Below are 20,850 nucleotides of genomic sequence, written 5' to 3'. Positions count from 1 at the left end.
CTCTTACTCCGGCTAGCAGACGGAGCAAACCTCCCCTCCTCAACCTCTCCGAAGCAGCGCTATAGGTTTGATTAGCACTATTAAAAATGCTGCCGTATTCCAGCCAGTAATGGAAGAGTTTCAGTGTTGTGGGAAAAGATCCATGTGTGCGACGACGACTTGTCTAGGTTGCACACAGATGTGACTGACACATATGAAATGAGTTACGGGAAAATGATATGGATTCATAGCCTACTGTAATTTATGCCATTCATCTCCTTCGCATAATGCTGCACCACACCGCCCATTAAAATTCATAAAAACAATTCATTGCTTTTTAATTTCTGCATATTTACGAGCACTCATTTGAAATGAAATTTGTTTTCTTATTGACACTTTCTTCCATCTTGACAAAAAAAGGAAAATATTGAACACTAAAGGCTAATGACTTCGACATTTTTTGCTGATATTAATCACACTTGGAATGCTACAAAAATGGAGAGACATTTACCCAAAATACAGCAATCGAGTAATTAAGACACCGAATGCAAAGCCAATGCAATTCCAAGCAGCAAATGTGGTGATGTAATTAGAACTGCTTTAGCACCTTTGCCTATAAAGAACATCTGAACAACAAAACAAGAATTAATGGCAGCCCCAGCTGTTATCATAAACAAAACCAGTACTTTCATTCGAAAAGAAAGCAGATTTATTTCCTTAGTTTCAGGCTTGCACGTAGCAGTTTCTGCAACACCCACATTCACTCCATTCAGAGCAAGCAACTTGCTTCACACTACTGTATACGAGACGGTAGGGGTGTGCCCGTTCAACGAGGAATTCGAAAGCAACTTAAAATGACTGAGCTTCAAAACAGCTTCAACAGACGATAGAGGGGAAACCTCCCCTCTGCCTTGCAAAACAAACACGAAGCTGCCACCTAAAAACTATGAGAGATTCTCCATCTTCACAGCTCATGGAAAGACATGAAAGGTACTGGAGCACCCTGACAGGGTACATTACTTGCATTTATGTTAACAGCCATCTGATTTTATCCAGCAGGATTCCTGGATGTGTAGGGAATGCCTTTTCCTGTTCTTCACTACGTGACTGTGACAAGAGGAGATGGGTGCTGGGAATGCAGCTCTGAAGAGAGCAAGCTGACCCTCACCCTTTTTTCCAGGGAGCCGGGGTGGAGCAGATGGAAGGAAGGAAGAGAGGAGGCATCAACAGCCACTTGAAAAATCAGTACTTTTGTGAATGTTTTAAAGAACAGAATAGCTAATTTCTCATCAACTCCTTTAATGGAAAGAGCATGTCCAGCCTGCTCTCAAGATTTTAAAGCGTCACTGGTGCTCATTAGCATTCCCCTCCAGCAGCGCCTTTGCAACTGCATTTTGTTTTAACGCGCTAGACAGAGCCTGGTAATCACAACAATTCAGAAAGAGCACTCAGAATCTATCTCCCTTGCTCACGGTGCAACAGAACACAGTAATCTGGAGGCCCCTGTCATGTTTTCACGCTGGCGGGACGCTCGCATTTGCTTCAACCCCAGCAGTGGCACCTGCTTCTACGCCCATTCCTTTGTACCACCTATACCTGGCTCCGCTTTATTCTACCTACAAGTTTATTATCTAGCACATACTCCTGATTCTGCTTTATTCTAAATAAATAGTTCTTCAGACAGGAAGCTCACCAAAGCAAGGACTGCTTCCTGTTATAGTAGCACGTGGTTTTTAAGCGGACGCTGCACGTAATTTAAGGGTACTTAAACGTGCTATTCTAATAAATACAGGTGGCCAAAGTTTTCAAAGCATATGGTAAAGCCTCACTGCAAATATGGGGAAATACTGACGTTTCCACCCCCAAAATTCCTACAGCACTTTGGAGCTTCCACAACCATTACGGAGCTAGTAAAACCTGACAACAGCCAAAGTAAACAACATTTGCTCATTTTACTGCCTTCGGATGAATGCATATATTGTCAGATGGAGTCTGAAATTTTAACCTCTGACCCACACCTTTAGAAAGTTGTCTACGTAAGAAATAGTTTAATTCCAAATAGCAAAACAAGTATTTAAAGGGGATTCTTAGACATAAAGTTATTACTACGATTGTCAGGAGAATAAATCTTTATTTCAGAGTGATTGTGCATGTTTCCCTTTGCTTCGAGAAAAAGAGGATCATTAACATTTAAATTGAAGTAGATTAGACCAATTTCTACACTGAGCAGCCTGCAAAGCAGGAAACATGATCTAGCATCAAGCAAACTGGCAAATCAAGTCTGTTATCAGCACCTCCTGAATACAACTCTGCGTAATGTTGTGTACCCAGCACACAATGCATTTCTCGAGGCAGGAACGACCAGTAATGACCTTTGAACGCAGGCGAGGAGGCACTGGAGTAGGAACACTCCAGAGATGCTGGAGTTTGCGGTAACTTTACATCCCCAACGCATAGGCCAGCACTGACTACATTTTAGGAGTCTTACTAGATTACTGCATTGTTAAAATAACAAAATGGTTCACTATTTATCAGTATACTTACAGAAGCTGTAATAATCCTAAATCTGATTGAAAATACAACTCAAGAAAAAAAAATCAGACAAGGGTGAAGCAAAGGGATTTAACTTTCAGGGACTTGAAGGGCAGCAGACACGCAGCAACCTGCAAGAGGAGAGGACGGCTGGATTCTGCGGGGACCGCACGGAGCACGGCTCCAGGGCCTTAACGCACTGAGGAATTACCAACGTGACAACGGGTCACTGACATCCCAGTTAGGACCCAGGTATGTCACTTCAGGCTCCAGGTTTAGAAAATAATCCCTCCAAGCACATACCTGCCCTTCGTACAGACGCACGCCCTCAGCTGCGATTCAGCGCAGCTTCACCACTTCAATATCTGGTATCACGTTAACTCTGAGCTGTAACTGCAGGCTGCGTCCCCCGGTGCTGTATTTGCTTCCATGGACACTTGAAAAAAGTGGCCTGGGCAGTATTAACCTTCTGCCTCTTTACAGGAAGAAAGGAAAAAAAAATATTTTGCTCTGGCAGAGGATTATAAAATACTGATTTTTTGTTGTTGTTGTTGTTGTTATTTTTGCTCTTCGGATCTTCCCATCTCCACTTTACACTTTTATTACTGCATCAAAGCAAAACACGCAAGATAAAAATTTTATGCCAACTGCAGCCAGGTTCATAACGGCTAACACTTCAGAGCCCTAATGAGTGTTTAATGCTTTCCTAATGCAGGCAGTGTCCAAGAATCGTTTTTATAAGTGGGTTATGACATTTCTGGCTCTTCCCTGGCAAAGCCGCATCTTCTCTTCCCTCCCTCTATCACAACACTCAGCCAGCCCAGCTCAAAAGTTAGGGACGTTGCTGTGCCCTTTCTTCCCTATCACATACATTTAGGAAATAGATTTCAAACTTCAAATAATGTTGAGGATCTGCTACTAACCAATGAAAAAGAAAAAAAAAAAAAGAAAATAAAGAGTAAAGCTGCAACATGCTTTCATATTTTTTATGCCCTGATATTGCCAACAGCAATATTAAACTGTAAGAAAAAATGACAAGCTAAGGCTTAATTATTTGTAGAATATGTGCAACACTGGAAATACCAAAGGAGTTATTTTTCTTTGCTATCACTGGCTAAGAATTAGTTAAGAGGGTATAACCAGATGGGTGAAAACGCTCAAATTTATTTCTTTATTGGTGGCCTGATAGGCAAAGAGACCTGGAACAGGCAAACAGGGACTGAGTTTATCATATCATTCAAATACTACAGTCATGTCTCCCCAGGTATTCCATTTTCTAATTGAAAATTAAACTCTTGGCTTGGGATGAGATGTAGGTAAAAGGAAAAAAAAACAAGGAAAAACCCAAACAAAACAAGGATTAGCGGCTCTTCATACTTCTTCCTTGTTGTAGTATTGCGCAACTTGGAAACTTCAGACTATTCCAAATATTTATACCTTTGCACAGTTCACAGATGGAAGAGCCCAGCTGAACAGCAAATGCCACAGAGATGATGGTTACCATCATTTGAGGCAGCAAGCAAAGAGCTATGAGTAAGACTTATTTCCTCTCTTTTCCTGCATTCATTAAGCCTTCCATCCTTTATCAGAAATGTATATCAAGGGTGGGAACCTTCACTCTTGGAAAAATCTTTTTTTGTTGTTGTTTCTTTAAGAACTTTACTTTTTTTTTTTTATGAGATTCATGCCAAATTTTTGTTTTAAATTTAGATTTATTTACCGTGGTCAGACAAAGACTGAACCATCCCTCTAACTTCAGTACCTGATGAGTCCCTGGGCTTCTACCAAAAAAACCAAACTCTTCGAATATTATATTTATTTGAATGAATGAACCATGAATAATGTTTAAGCATCTTTGGCCATATAAGCACAGCAAGGACGCTGGGAGTCTAAGATATGACCATTGGTATTTTGCCTAATGCGCAACACCAAACAGCTGTACAATTCCTGTAAGTAGCGAGTTCTCAGCAAAGAATTGTTTTCTTTTAAGTGCCCAATTGCCTTTCGGGAGATTTTGGGTTTTTTTCCTTTTTTTTTTTTGTGTTTTGGTATTGTGTTCCCCCCCCGAAGTAGCTGAAAACTTCTATTTTGCAAATACTGTGCAAACTAACTTGACTCAACTCATCGCCTTCTGTTAATACAGCAAATGTAAACCAACAATATAAAAACAGACATTTCTGAAAGTGGTTACCACCAAAATAGACATATTTCTGATACTTCCGTTGCTTACTGGTAGAGAGCGGAATCAGATCAGCACAGCAATCCAGCCAGAAAGCAGGTGGTTTGCCAGATAAGCACAATGGCCCATACCAGAGCTGGGTTACCGCATCTCCCACTTGAAGATTTGGAGATGCCAGTCATTGAGCTTCTGACAAGAGATGAAATCCCCAGCGGACTGAGCCCGGCCTCTCCAGCGGATTTCCATACCCTGTCAGCAGTCGCAGCGCTGCCTAGATACTCCTGACAGGCTCCTGGTGATATAGGAACAGTTTACTCCTGCTGATGAAATGCACGGCAGCCAGACAGCAATGCAAATTAGTAAACAGGAAGAATCATTAGAAGTCTGATTCGTTATGGGAAGGAAGAAAATAATTTCAAATAGGACTATTAAAATAGTTAAACACACGTTTTCGCTGCATCCTCGTTTCAGTTGGTTATAAGCAGGCAAAGAAACCATTCAGAAATAACTGAGTTTTCATCTGAGAAAGGAAAACTTCAATAATGGGTGAAGTCAAAATCTGCAGGAGCTTTTGGCAAAGACTGACCTGATAGAGAGACAAATGTATTCCAATTCACATAGAATTTCAAACCGGCCGTGAAGACTAAAAGCTAATGGGAACAAACTTGGGTATGTAAAATACAATAATTATAGAATTATGACGATACATAAAATGACTAATATGGTAACACTTGGGTTTAATAACACAACATGGGATACACTGTCACGATGGCCTTAGTAAATCAACCACATACCACACAAAATTATTTATCTTTGATTTCTTCTCCCTTACCAACTAAAAGCTCTGCAGAAGCCACAGCATCACTGACTGCATCTGAAAACATCAGTTACTCTTGCATGAAATTGAACTTTATGAAGAATAGGAAGTTACTGATGATCTTCAAATTTTGAAGCATAATAGAAATGTTTATCTTTACACTTGGCATAATATAAACATTTATCCACTGGTAATTTAAAATGGCTGAAATGCCTCACGGTTACAGGGTTTAAAAATGATAACTGAGCAATGCACTAACATTTAAAATGCTGCTTTTCAAACATCCTGTCTCAGCGTTCTGCTCCTATTCTGTTCCCTGGAATACAGGACTTTAATTTTCTCCTATTCCAGTAAGCAATCAGGCCTCTATCAGATTTCCATCTTTACAGCAGATGTGCATATTCAAAGACCTCCATGCTAGCTTCCCGAAACAAATACTAAAATAAAACCAATTAACACAAAGTGAAAAAGATAGCCAATTATAACTTTTTAACCCATAAATGCCATTTAAAAAAAAAAAAAAAACAAACCAGAAAACAATAAAAGATGTTTGCCAAAAACAGTCTGTCAAACAGAACAGTGCTATCAGGATAAATTTTAATTATTTTTTTCCTATATAATCAACTGTAATTGCTTATTTGAAATGAGTGCTGCAGGCCTAAATATAGTATTTATTTATTTATTTTTAGGATTGAAATGGAGAGTACATTCCTTCTCTCTTTCTTTGTTTCCCTGAGAAGCCAGACATGGGTCACTGGTTGGACGGAGCGCTCCCTCTTCCAGTCTGAATAAGAAATATACACAAGAAAATGTGAATTAAATGAAAGGCAGGCAATTTCTCTGCAGTCTTTAAGAGGAAGAATTCAAATCATCTATGATAGGTAGGACAAACTGGCTAAATAGGTTTAGTAAAATACATGTATGTTTGTGCTTATAATGCCTGATATCTGTTAAACCGTGTGATTGCAGTTCAGCAGAAGTTTTAAAGGTTGAGTTTGGTTCAAAACCTCAGTCTCGAACATTTCTGTTCGCTTATCAGGTGAGAGCTTCCATACAGACAAACAAGATGATCATCGTGCACTTTCAGCGGGCTTATTTCACATCTGGCCAAAAACAACTGAGAGACACCAGCTGTATCTCATCGCCGCCACTCCAGACCTGCCTGCGCTCAGATGCAGCGCGTATGAAACGACCGAACACAGGCGAGGACAGATTTCCATGGCCGAAAAAACGAAACCAGAACAAAACAAACCAAAAAAACCACACCACATTTAAGAAGCCAGAGTTTTTAAGACTGAGATCTAATCTGGGCCAAACACAGTTACTCAGACTTAACTGGAGATGTGCTGCAAACTGGAGCTACCGCATCTTTTTAAACCCTGACGAAGATCTATACGCACGAGCCTGCTTCATCAGCAGTTTTGTTTCTTTTCCTGGGATGCTTAACTCTGCTGAAACAAGCCCGACTCCAAGTCTTCAGTACAAAGAAAACTCCTATTCGCTTGCTCCTGAGGCAGTTTATTTACAAAAGACTGGTACAAAATTAAACAATAAATTAAACCTGAGCCCAAGTTCATGATTGCATTTAAACAAACACCTGTTCCTGAGAAAACAGAAAACCCATTTTAATGTTTTTTGGGTTTTGGGTTTTTTTAAATCACTTTAGAAATATGAAGGTTTTTTTCTTCCTGCAACTTCTAGCTTTGCCCTAATTGCCATAAAAGATTTAAGCCAGTTCAAGTCGCTGCAGCTGACAACAATCTAGGAAAAAAACCCCAACCAACCAACAAGGAAAAACCCACCCAAGTTTCATAAACCCAACAGCTGACTTAACAGACAAACGCCAGGTTTTATTGGACCTTATCTCCATTTACGGGGAGCACAGCAGTAACCGTCCACACTGCAGAACTAGGACACAGACATTAAATTCAGTAAAACATTGTCTTTTGGACCGCATTAAAGACAAAGCAATAAACAGAAGTAAAGCTACAACAGACTCTCCTCATTACATAAATAAAAATAAACCAAAGAACACAATACCCTAAAGGCTACGTACATCTTGGCACTAAGACTCCTTTTGTTTTTAGAATCAATTTGGTTTTTCTCTTGCTTTTGGGTAGATCTAAAGAAGCCAGCCCACCTCTTCCACCTTCACGTGATCGGTTCAGGACAAGTTTCTTGACTAAACTAGAGGACTGGAGAAATAATATGATTATTGCCTGTGAATGTATCCCTAACTTCCTAGGTGAGGAGTACAATCACATACTGAAAGGTCCAGAAACCTAATCTCTAACTTCTTTAAAGCTGAATTCGATAATAAGCTAAGTACGTAAACACTCGTGAACTTAACAAGTTTATCAAAATAAAATTACATACGCAAGGTAGGCAGCCAGCACACTTTGCATGCTACTGAAGAACGTCCATAGGCAAAAAAAGATCACTGCACTGTCCGTGCACACACCCACCCCACAGCCTCCAGGAACGATGATTTACAGACGTGGAACCTGTAATCTCTACTTTTCAGCCGAAGATGCAATACTACAAGAAAGGGTGGTTTATAGACCCCTGTGACGATCCTGAAGGATTTGAAGAGCCACCTCCAGCAGAGCCAGAGTCAGGGGACAACAGGTACTGACATTCTAAGACATCCATGCCAACAGCGAAGGATGTTGTTTACCTTTGAAAATACAGAAGGCCGTAATATCAGAATAAGCAAAAAAATACAGTCAGCCAAATCTCATTATTCACGTTTAAGACAGACTCTACTTTGGATAATACTTGACGAATATAAGTTCAGGGGCTAGATTTTTTCCGAAGATGTCAGACATCCCAAAATATTTAGCATTTCCATTAGTCAACTAAAAATCAAATCACTGTGCCTAACACATTTCTATTTTCAATTATTTTAACAAAAATAATAAAACAGAGCTTTATTTTATGTAGCAAACAGCTTTTTGCATTATAAGATGAGTTGGAAACGTCATAAAGCAGATTAAAAAAAACACACTGAAGTAACATACAGGAAACCCTTCGCTTCTAGATCACCTCTGGGGAGTGCTTAGAGACACTCAGTCTGACACAGAGCTTTACAGCACAAGAACAAAGGAGAAGTGTTTGCCTGTCTGCTGCACACGGGGCACTGGAATAACTCATCCCTCTTTCACCCAGAAACCTGTCCTGGTTCTCCTACATGACACAGGAAGGAGGTAACACGAATAATTACATCAAGACTCACATTCAAACCTGTTTTATAACACTGTTATTAGTACAGTGCCTACAGCATTTCGGATCGACAGCCAATTAGGTCTTTGAAAAGTTTGTCTTGGAACAAGAACCATCCTCAGGAAGGTGGAAATTCTCTCCCTGACTGCAGCGCAAAGGAAGCTGCCTGGTGCCACCAGCCTTCGGACTGACCGCGGCCACACCAGACACGCGTTCCGAAAAAATTATCTAATTCTTCATTTTGTTGTCTTTCTCTCCCAACCCTTCTGTTCCCAGCCTTCCCATGGTAAAGAGCTTTATTCTTCCTCTTGATTTTTAATAGCTCAGCATGTTCTCACATCTTTAGAAAGCTTCCTTTTGTGTAGAAGACTTTGGTTTTCTCCATTTTGTTTGGACGCTCGCTTCTACTGTTAGAAATGAGCCAGTTAAAACCGCAAAGGTACGTGTGAGTAGTCCTTACCTCTATCCTATATATACCTTCACTAAGATAAAGGCTCTTGAGCATTACTGACAGATTTTAACCCCGCAATGCCTGCGGAGCTCCGGCAGCTAGTACCTGCCTATCTCAAACGCGAGTCTAAGGTAAAAAGTGAAGGAAGTGATTTGCACAAAGCGGGATGAGGGGCAACTCAAGACCATACAAAAAAACCTGTTATTCAGCTAAAAACTGAAACGAGCCCTCCTCTGCCTTAGGCCCTCTATGGCTTTGAGCCTTCCGAGTACAACTCGGCACCAAGCTTTAACAGGGGAAAGCCATCACTTTCCTTCTTTCTCAACCTACCAAAGAGGAGCCTACACGTAGGCATCAGGAAATTTAGTGGCAGTCATCTATTGTGAGAGCAGATAACCATGTTAAAGCAGACACAAATTCCCTCCAAAGCAAAAGGCAATTAATTGCATGTCTTACACAACCAATTTGTTAAGAACAAACAAACAAAAAAGCAGAAGTTAATTGCATTTTAATATAAAATCTTTATACCTTTTGCAGATGATTAGGTTATTTCACAGTTTATTATAAAACATTTTCTGTTATCATTATCTGAAAGTTAATAGTTTTCTGGTGTGGTGGCTTGAGTGTAGTAACTGCAGTGACACACCAACATGAATTTTAAGCTGCTGCAGACAGCAGCAGTACAAATCTAACCTGCTAGCCAGAAACAATAGATACAAAATTAGAGCATATAAAAATTAGAGGTTACATTTTTCAAGGCACTGAGCTTCCCTTTGTCACCAAAATAAATGGCTCAACGCACAGGTGGTGGAACTTTTCTGAAGTTCAAGGCTCAAATTAAATGTCTAAAGGATAACTGCAGAGGAGTGAAAAATCAGGGCAGCTCCGAGTTCTCAAACTGCTGGAAGTTTTTGCGAGAGAGAACGGAGCGTTTCCATGTGGGTTTTTTTTCCCTCACCCTGTAAAAAATGCATACATTTCACACATTTAATATTTTTTAAAAATTATTCAAGTAGTACTTACTAGGGCTCTTCAGAGCAGACAAAATTTGGGGAGATCAAGAGGAGTTGCTTTTACAGAGAGGGCTCTGCAGAGATGCAACCTTAGTCCTGCTGCATAAAGAGACTGCAGATGCATGTTGGATTTAACCATTTAGCCTTACACGAAAATATTTCAGTCAGAACATGTTATAGAAAGCCCTCAGAAACAGCCTCCTTGCTCCGTGCCCTTGAACCACCACATCTGCCTTCCTCACCGAGGTTCATCCCAACGAAACAGTCGACGCTCACATGACACATTTTGTCTCTGTGTGTTCTTAATAGGCTTCCGTTTACCTGCTGGAGTGCAACCTGTCAGTTTGGCCTCCTCAAATGCCTGCAAGCCTCAGTGATATTCTTTCTACCCCGTTTGTTCAAGGCTAGGCACAGTAAAGTCAGCCAGAAGGGTTCGAGCATCAACACGCCGCTGGCAGATACCTTTGCGAGGAAGCAATTTCCTGCCGAAGAGTTGGCAACAGCTATTACAAGCTGCCTCTCTGAAGCCATCTTTGTCCTAGTTTGCTTAGTTTACTTATTCAAGAAGAGGTCACGGCATTGCTGTAACGTGCACCACGTTGGAGAAACTTCAGATGCTGTCTGGTATCAGCGCTCACCACAGGGTGCGCCAAGATAAAAAGATGAGAATCTAAGTTAAAACTAACAAGCGGAAAGCGATAGCGGTGCATCCACCCCGTGCTGAAATAGGGGGAAAACGTAGCGTTTCTCAGGTGCATTCTGGGAGTTTCCTGTACAGAGCAGCCTACCCACGTGCTATGGCTTGACAAACATCCTTCCTTTTAATACAGATGACATTGACATGGTAGTTAGCACTAAGATTAATTTCACTGTATCTTTGTACTGAGCCAACTAAAACAGCGCTGATTTGGACAACTCTCAGGACCACAGAAACTACCTCCTTCCTTTACACGATGTGGAGGGAAAGCAAGCACTCTTTGGTCCCACAGGCGCCTACTCAGAAGTCTGAGAGGGTTGCCCTCGCCCATCCTTCCAAGGGTCAGTTCTTTGGAGCTCTCTAACCCATTTTTCTTTGTGTAGCTCCAGTTCTGGATACAAAAAACGATCTTCCTTGATTTACCTCCTAAGTAGGGCACCAAGCAGCGTCTCCTCAAAGAACGTTTTGGATGGGGGAGAAGAAAGGGAGCTTTACCCTACTCTGCCAACAAGGATCCTTGCATTGAAATTTTAATGACAGAATAGCCTCTATTTCCAGTCACCTAAAACAACTGTTTTCAAGGATCACCTCAGTTCTTCCTCCTCTTCCACCTACAGTCAAGACCTCACGATCCGTAAGCAATGCACCATGAAACACCACATTAGGCTCTAGGCCTTATTGTGATTAGAAAGGTAGCCTGCGTTCCTAATGCTGCACTCGGAACACGCCGATCCGAAATTCAAACACGTTAAAAAGCCCTTCTTCCTACCCTGCGACCTCCGCGTGAGAGCTCACCGTGCTGAACAGCAATGCGAGCTTTGCCACCAATTTCATATCAGATCAGAATTTCAATTTTACTATTTTAAGCCAGACTTAAAGTTTTCACACTAACACCCATCATCTAACAGCCCAGGTGTAAGGCAAAAAGTACAGAAATAAGGTTCCACCCTTTGCCTTACCTGGCCCTTGGAACTGTAATTTTTCCGCAACAGATAGAAGTCTGTTGAAACACAATTGCAATTTTAAATGTACCTCTAAGACAGGAAACATACTGTATACATTACAGTATCCCACGGTGAGAAAGGGTCTTTGATAGAATTAGAATTTGCTTTCTTACATCTCAAATGCAAATTTCTCTGGAGATAGCTCAAAAAATCTGGTAAGAAACAAAAAAATCTTCAGCAATAAAATATTTTTAGTACATAAACAAACCAAAATATTCTCATTTGCATATGGTACATCTTCATCTCCTCTGACATTTTTTATTTTTATTCTATATGACAATGCTGCTCACAAACTAGATAACCAAAAAAAGCAGGCAACATTTCTGATGCCAGATGCTGAAGATCAATAGCTATTTCCCAAAGTTTATGGCATAATTAAAATTTGTAACAGGAATAATTTTCTTTTCAACCCCTCAGGCTAAGCCTAGAAATATTGACTAAGTCACAGTTATGTAGTGTAGCATTTTTTATTGTGTTTATGGATAATATGAAGGATTTTATGGTTTTTACATGTAATCTGGTAAATATAGAAACAGTAAATAGGGAAAATTCTCTATAGCAGCAAAGCAACCATTACAAACATTTTGTTGTTTAGGCATGTAGAGGACATGGGTTCACACAATTACCTGTTAGTTAACCACCAGCTACACTACAGCGTACAGGGCCGGAATGCCCATGAATTAACAGAGAACTGAATTTACAGACCCCTAGAGCTCGCCTGCCGCGAAGCCTTTGTTACAGGGAGGCAGCATCCCAGGGATGGCGAGTGAGGCCTAATTAGTGGACTAATACGGTGTCTGCAACTTATCTGAAAGGAATATTGCAATGGTTTTATATTTATAACCCAAGTAGTCCACCTATCCTTTCTTCCACCCAAGGCATACCGAGAAGAGACTCGAAGAGCAAAAGGAGCGCAGTTGATCGAGGACATTATGGACATCGCCTCTACGAGGAGTGAGAAAAACCATTCCTGCTGCAAACCCAACGTTGCCATGATTTGGATTGACTGTAGGTCTCAGACTTTCAGGTCAAATATATACAGTTTAGAAGTGAAAAGATGTATATTTGTTTCCTGTCAGCCCTAAAAGCTCAGCCTTGGGAAGTGGAAGTCTAACTGGATTATTTCTTGCTCATATGACTCAATGCTAATAACAACACAGGCCAAATTAAATGCTGTGATACCAGGGCAACCCCGTTACTTTCATCATGTTTTCACAAATAAAATATAACTAGGAAGTTGGTAAAAGTTTCTGCTCATAAAGCACAAGAACAAATACAGACTGACTCAGCCCCTCTTTGCAGCAATAGCAGGAATAAAACGCGGTAAACTTAATTTTGTTATGAAGGCACATAAAATTTGAGCTCACACAGACAGCAGAAATGCCACTTTCATACAAGAACTATCTGAAGAACAAGATGAATAGATATACAGGTTGACAAAGCCAGCTATTACGAAACTATGCCTACCACCACAGATTCACAGGAACACTCAAGCTAAAAGCCTCAGCTGCGTTTGCTGTGACTACTGGCATGGATTAAGTTAACTTTAGCTTATGCTTTTTATTCTCCTGGAAGGCTCCAGTGTATGATCAAAATATAACCAGAAACGTGAAACTGGAAAAAGGCGGCAGCAGCTGCAGCACCACTCCGCAAGCGTGGACCCAGAGCACCAATGCAGGACCAACGGCACCCCGTGGCTCCGCACCAGCTGAACACCATCCTGAGATAAACCCGACAGTGGAGACAGTGCCCCCTAAAAAAAAACAAAAAATAAAAACTGGAGTGAAAAGCTCCAGCACTGCTACACAGGAGCCACTGGTCTGCACCGCCGCGACGCACACGCTGCCTTCTTGAGAGAGAAGGGCAGGACAAATCTCCTTCAAGCTAACCCTTGGTTTCCAATGGCTTCTAACTACTTCCCTGATGCAGATCAAGTAAGTCTTTCTTGCTTCTCTGACTGCTGAGTAAATGCAGAGGTTCTTGTTCTATTAGTTATTACTAAATGCAGGTATTGTTCCCGGTTCTATATATTCCACAATCATGGGATTCCTAAAATCTATCACAACCGTGATACCAACAATAAATACAGCTGAACTGCATCCTTACAGTTCTTTTTTCCTCTGAAATAACGAGAGCAAGAAAACACCATGACAGGTAATTAAATCACAGTATTTCTGACAAACATACACTTCTTTAGCAAACCAGGCAGCATTTTGTTCTGTAAGTGTGGACATGCCCACGCTTCCTCAGGGTTGCACAGCTTTCTGTGTAATTAAAAATTAATCTTAGGATATGAAGATCTGAAGTCACTGAAAAGTAATTAAAATTGTTTGCTCCCTCTCCTCTATACCTAAGACATATCTTCAGCTACATTTACTGCTGCACAAATCAACTGATCTCTGATAAAATCTTTCGGAAAAAATACGCTTCCAGAAGAACATCCAAACTACCTGAAATTTGCCTGAACATTCTTAGTGCCCCTGACAGCGACAGCACAACTACAGAAGCCTCATTTCCTTAGTAATTAAGGTGAAAATAGTCAAAACCCTCCCCAACTTTTGCAAACGTGCTAAATTTTAATAACTTGTCACGACTACGGAAGCTCGCAATAACTACTGAAACCTGTACAACAAAAGCAACGTCACCAGCAGAGTGCAAAACTCTTGACGCAGCGCGCTTCTCCGCCTCTTCATGGCACATGCATGGGAGGTGACGTAAAACACTTTCCCTGCCTAACGTGTTTTGTTTGAGCACCTTCACAGTGTGCCCTTAGTTTAGCAATTCATATGTGGTTTTAGAAGGGCAAACTCAAGCAGTACGCCTTCTCCCCCACACAGCCTGCTTGGCCTTACGATTAGAAACATGTGAGCAAGACAGAAAATGACTTAAACACTCAATAATGTTTCTTTCTGCTAATATAAAGTTGCTTCATATACCTTGGGATATATGATACATAACAACATATATGTTATGACACTCTGGAAATGCATAGAGTCACCCTGAATGACTAAGAATAGCAGGAAAACTGAGAAAACCCAGTCTCCAGATATGGAACAAATCTACAAAGACCTGCTTCAGGTTAATTAAAATTCACTACCTACTACCCGGGCGAGCGTTACTGCGCAGGTATTGAGCCAGTACTCTCTCTATTTGTCCTAAACGTCCTATGTAACAGATACTTCTCCTATTGGCTTGAATCCAACTTAAATAACACTGACAACGGTATAAACAACCCTAGAGCAAAAAATACATGCACGATCCCTGAGAAGTAGAAATTCTTCCAGTAAAGTCTACTTTATCCTACTTTTTTATCATTACTTAAAGGACACTACCTTACAATGTAATGTTACTATGTTACAGTCAGACAACGTCCATAAATCTAACAGAGTATTAAGAATATCATAAGTAGGAAGGGACTAATTAAGAGACCACCAAAAAACCTACACCACAGCAATACACTTTAACAATTTCTTTCAAACACCTTGATCACGACGATATTGCTATCAAGAAAACAACCTTGTGTGGCTTTATAAAGACCATCTCAACAACTCACTGAAGACAGACCGCTGTTACCGATGCTGTCCCAGGATTATACCACCTCATTTGTGGCAGAGATCAGCGGAGATGCTGTTTTCCAAGCAAAGGAAAAAGACAAATACAATAAAGCCCCTCACTACCACCACCTTTTCCGCCAGGGCTATGGAATGCAATCCCTGTATAGAGGTGGAAAAAATTCCAGCCACTTTAGAAAACTTCCAGTACTTGAAGGAGAAGGAAGACGACACCTTGTCAGGACCTCCTACCAATGCAGAGCACACTCTGGATTATGAACTAGTGTCCTGTCTGCATAAGAAGTTGATATAAATCTTGGTTTCTTTTGCCTGAACTGTTACAACCACGCTGATATTCCCTCTGTGTCACCCCCAGTTCTTTGCTTTTCTCCAGTAAGTGACATACTTTCAGAGAAAAGAGGTATGGGGCAGCCAAAATAAACACAGTGCTTACCACACACGCTGACGGATGATGTACTAGGGGAAAAAAATGGTCACCTTCCCCTGGATCACTTCCCTGAGCAACAAACACTGAATTTCATCGAGCCTATTGCCAGAAAGAGCTTATTCCTGCATTTGGTGGAATTTCAAAGTTTAAAGTAGCTTTATGATCAAGATGATGAGGAAAAGCTTTCGGACACTGAGCAAACATCATCCTTTTACTACACATCTACTAGATTCTCAATTTCAGTTCTATTTATTGCAGCAAGATGTTGCTGTGTTGATTCATTTTCAGGCATATATATTGGGATGCAATCATCTGCAACATACCTGTAAGAACGGGAAAGGATTGTAACAGCAAAACAACAATAATGCAGAGCAGACTGGGAGCTGGAAGTCTTGGGTCTGATAGCTAGTTCTGCAGTGGATTCTCATCATTGGAGAGAGATTCACTGTTATCATGCTTCGATTTATGCAGGTGTCTCAGTTCTGATATGCTTATGTTAGCGAAGACATTTCTCTAAAACTGAAATCCCAAACCCTGATTCATGAGCACATATAAACTGGGAAATCAAAGCTAAAATTAAAAAAAAAAAAGCATACCTGTGATAAAGGAGTTAAAAGCACCTAAAAAGTGTTGGAATGACTTAGCCTGAAGTCAAAAGAGTGCTCTGTGCTGATCCAGCTGCTGATGGCTCTGCGGGACTATTTGAATCTCATATTTTTCACAGCACCAGGACAGTGATCAGAACATGCTTCTTGGCTCTCTAGATTCACCACTTTGAAATGAAAGTCAAAAATCTACAGGAGGCAGCAATAAAATGAATTATTTTAAATTACCCATTGTTACTGTACCCGGTTGGTGAATAGAGCCAATCTGTGTAAGAAATGCTGTCACAGGAAACCCTCGCTATTATCATTCAAAAAGAGCCAAGGAGGGACCCAATGAAGTTCTGCTAATAATTGTCCAGAGAGCAAACAGGCACTCAGTTCGGAGGCCTGAGGTCACCAAAGCCAAAGGGGGAAGGAAGCATTTTTACAATGGATCTTCAGAGTTACCACCTTTTGTTAGAGAACCCCAGTTAATAACTGCAGCTGATTACAGCCTTCATTAGCATTATTCAGAGTCCTGCTCAAAAACCCAAATCTGAAACAAGACCATTCTTGATGCAGCTGAGCGAGCAGGGTAGACCTGGTGGCCAAGAAGCCCTCTCATTAAGAAAGGGCAGCTTCAAACCAAAGAGACACCGTTCCGAAAAATCCGCTTTCTGGGACATGCCCCTTTTAATTCCCCCACCCCATGCATGCGTGCCGTGTTCTTTATGGAGGCTTTTGATATTTTCCTATCACCTTTCTCAGCAAAAAGTAGTAGTTGCTTGTTTCAGACCTGGTCTGTAAATGTTTCATGAGACTACATACATATTGATCTAAAAACCAACATCAGAACACAAGAACAAACCCTAAGGAACACACTCTTCAGAGCTGATCCAAAGTCCAGACTAATTACAGAAGGAATCTGAACTTGCTGGAAAGTGTTTAAAGTAATATTACTCTTATTTAATCATATGTTTATATTAAGGATAAATATATAATGAGCCATTTATAAATATGCTTTAGACATGCTAATAAAGAGGACATAAGGGAGCCCTGAGGAAAGCCAAATATTTCAGGTTGGTATGCTGATAATACTTATATGAGTCCTCTAATTCTTGCTCACTTACGGTGCCTCCCAAGACCTGAAAGAATAAACTGACACGCTCAGGATAAAGCAGCTTAACTCTGTCCTCTGTGGGCCAGAGAGGCAAGCGTGTATTACGCACACCTAGCAAGCAAGCAAAACTATGATCGTCTAGCAACAGAATGCAGTGTAAAATCAATTACAACTTATGTACAATATCATAAAATTAAAATTTACAGTAATTGCATCTTGTGGGGCTAATATTGTCATACCCTCCAGTAAACAGTACTTAATTCACAGGAAGATGGAAAACAACAACTTCTGTGAAGGAATGGATCTTGATTCTAAGAGCAAAAAAAAACCACAACAGAAAACAAAACCACAAACGGAAAGAAAAACAAAAACCCCACAAAAATACAAGATATTCTCAGTTGCAGTGCATTTTTGAAGGGCTCTCAGCGTGCTCGCTTGAACGAGGACTCAATTTATGGCCGGCAGTCAAAGCTCTATTATTCTGGGCTTTGCTCTTTTCACTTGTCACACCCAGGCTGCAAGCCTCTGCAGAAACGGAGGTCTGAAGAATAAGAACAGACCCAAACCAAGTGCTAATTTATTCTCTGAGCTTGCTGTACTTGGTGCAAAACAAAAATGCTGTGACGGCAGAGTGACCTTATATTTACTGATTGACCAGATGGCGAGAATTACTGACTTATGTAAGCCCCGAGCCTTCTTCACCATCTGACAGCTCTTTGGTGCAATCAAATAAAGGTCTTTGCGTAGTCTTTAGTGCACAAACCTCATCATCACAAGACCATTATGTTTCACCCTTAGAAGAAAACGCTGCAGGGAAAGGCAAGGAGTGAACAGGACTGAAACCCTTGGATCCTCAGAAAGGGTTTTTTTCACGGCAGAACTGAGACGCACGGGTATAGCACAGCAAGGAGGTTTGTGCACCTGCTGCCCAGGCCAGATCTTTTTTGCTAATGACTGAGTGAAGCCAGCCTCCAGCGCTGTCAATCTGGCACCTTCAGTAATTCATACAAGCGCAAAGTTCTCTAAAAATAAATAACATGAAAAGAAATGCAACTTGTCTCACTAGCAGTGGTTTTGACACGTATCTTGAGTAATGTTAATTTTTCCACCCTTTTTTTCTTTAAAAAAAAAATCCAGTTGAATCACCAATTATTTCAGCTAGTTTCTAAAAACAAGCAGACATGGAAATAACCCAGTCCATCAGATTGATGGCGACTGAAAAAACTCACGCTGGGTTTGTGCGTGTGTGTTTGCACACGTGCACGCACAGAACTTTTTTATTTAAAAAACAGTATTACTGTGCAGCCCTCATTCTTATCCCATGCCCGCTAACGCAAACCAAGAGGAACGCCATTTGGCTAAGCTCACTCTCACTAATGGAGAAAAGGCACAAATTAAGTCAGAATCACGCTTATGGGTCCCAAAAGGCCTGCATAAAATACAATGGTTCTGAAAACATTTTACATCCGTTTTATCAATATTATTTTATTAGCAGCAGTGAAATAGCTCCTCACTTACAACGTGGAAACTAAGATCAAAATTAGGCTGGATATAACCTCAAGTCAGATCCTGAATGAAGAAAGAGAAGAAAGAAATAGCACCAATTCTCTCATTACCATTCCCGAAGTGGTACTTAGACCTGTACACTACTAAACATACCATTGGTTTTTTTTCAAAATTAAAATTTGGATCTAAATTGAATTTGCTACTGTATGTTTTCTATGTAGTATGTACATACTTATTAACATAAGCAAAAAAAAAAACCAAAACCAGTGGAATACAAGTTCTCTGTGAACAAAATCTGCTCTGGCATTAACGGAGTTATTCCCAATTAACATAGGTCTGAGACACTTATTTGAATCCCAGCATAACATGCTTGCGTGCATACATTTCAAGGGAAAAATAGTAACAGAGCTTCGCATTGACTAGAAAGATACCGTTTCAGCTCTCAGAAAAAGCATTTGCAAATTTACAATAGCTCAAGGATTCTTGCAAAACCCAAAATAGATACAAAGCTTTATCCCTTGCTGGTATGCAAAGCATGAGAAAGAGACCAGGAAGAAACTGGTAAAGTCAAGCAAAAGAAGAGCACAAGGTGGAATGTCGGGGGCGGGGGGGGGGAAACACCACTGAATGCTAAGATGATAAAATAATGGAATAATTCCTCAGGAAGATAATATTTCCTGGGACGTTAAAACTGTCTGTTGGAAGGAAAAGGGGCTACTGGGAAAACATTCTTTCTCAAAGCAAAAACTTGACATTAATGGTGCAAAAGATGGACTAAGTAAGATTTATGAACTGTTGTGTTCAGGCTCCTACTAAAAATGTAAAACACCTAGGACAGAATGCTCTGTTCTAACAGTTAGTCACACAAGTGGTTACAAGGGTTATTTTGCATGCATTACCTTAGCACAGCCCACGGGGGGCGGGGGGGGGGGAGACAACAACCTGGAATAAGCCAAGAAAGCAAATTGGAAAGAATATCCTTCATCTTTATGCATCTGCCGTGCCCTGCTCACGTGCAACACGTATTCGATTTGTGCAAAACAGTCGTGCAAAGCATTTCCTATCCCAAAAATATTTGCAGCAGACTGAAGGACGCTACAGAACGGTGACCTCAACTTCCACCGATCACCTTAAGTTTATAGCAACCTTTGTTGACGACACAGTGCCAAACACTTACACGATCTTATCAGACCTTCCCTTACCCTCCTAAATTCATGCAGTGTTTCTTTAAAAACAAGGTATTGCAGAGGTGAGGGATGTGGATTTCCTCCTTTCCCCAAAACCCAGGCGCATGCAAAAACACGTCCCCTCGTGCGGGCACGCAGCACCTGCCGCGGCTGCCGACAGCAAAACAAGCGCCCGCATGCAGAGACTAACAATGCCCCAAACTTCCAAACAGCACAGCGCTTTGCAGGTTGCATGTGCTTACCTTGCTGGGACGGGCTCGGTACACTAGACTCATTCTCTCCCATTTCTAGAAACCGATAAAGTGCCCCGTAAGGGGACACGCCGTTTTATCAAGTTGACTCCGTGCAAGCTTTGACCTCCTGACTTTCAGCTGTAGCACAGTAACCGTATACCCGACTTTCTTCGGTGAATAATTAGTACCCTGCTTCCTAAACTACCTGGGCTCGCCTGACCTGTTCCTCTATAAACTGACATCATATCCTTTAATCTCCTTTGATTAACACGTGCTTCAGGCAAGGCTGCTCTGTCTCCTCTTGGACTCTCCTGCTCATTTGCTCCC

At 41.0% G+C, this 20,850-nt stretch overlaps 1 protein-coding gene across 9 annotated transcripts in view; it reads right to left on the bottom strand.

The window, feature by feature from the left end:
- NAALADL2 (N-acetylated alpha-linked acidic dipeptidase like 2) overlaps positions 1-20,850 on the bottom strand; it is a 502,547-nt gene that overhangs the window by 365,667 nt on the left and 116,030 nt on the right. Inside the window, exon 1 of one of the 9 annotated variants that reach the window (XM_064458026.1) lies at positions 20,533-20,698. The exons of 6 other annotated variants lie outside the window; for them this stretch is intronic. In XM_064458026.1, coding sequence (XP_064314096.1) covers positions 20,533-20,575 — 43 coding nt within the window. In that variant the 5' untranslated portion in view covers positions 20,576-20,698. Of the gene's footprint in view, positions 1-16,489; positions 16,509-20,532; positions 20,699-20,850 lie in introns of those variants that run through there. 2 more of the 9 variants (XM_064458017.1, XM_064458025.1) reach the window with 2 other exon arrangements.

The sequence above is a fragment of the Phalacrocorax carbo genome, chromosome 7 (genome assembly GCF_963921805.1).
Source record: "Phalacrocorax carbo chromosome 7, bPhaCar2.1, whole genome shotgun sequence".
Taxonomy (NCBI): domain Eukaryota; kingdom Metazoa; phylum Chordata; class Aves; order Suliformes; family Phalacrocoracidae; genus Phalacrocorax; species Phalacrocorax carbo.
The sequence above is the reverse complement of the archived record's forward strand: the minus strand, read 5'-3'. Positions and strand labels throughout refer to the sequence as shown.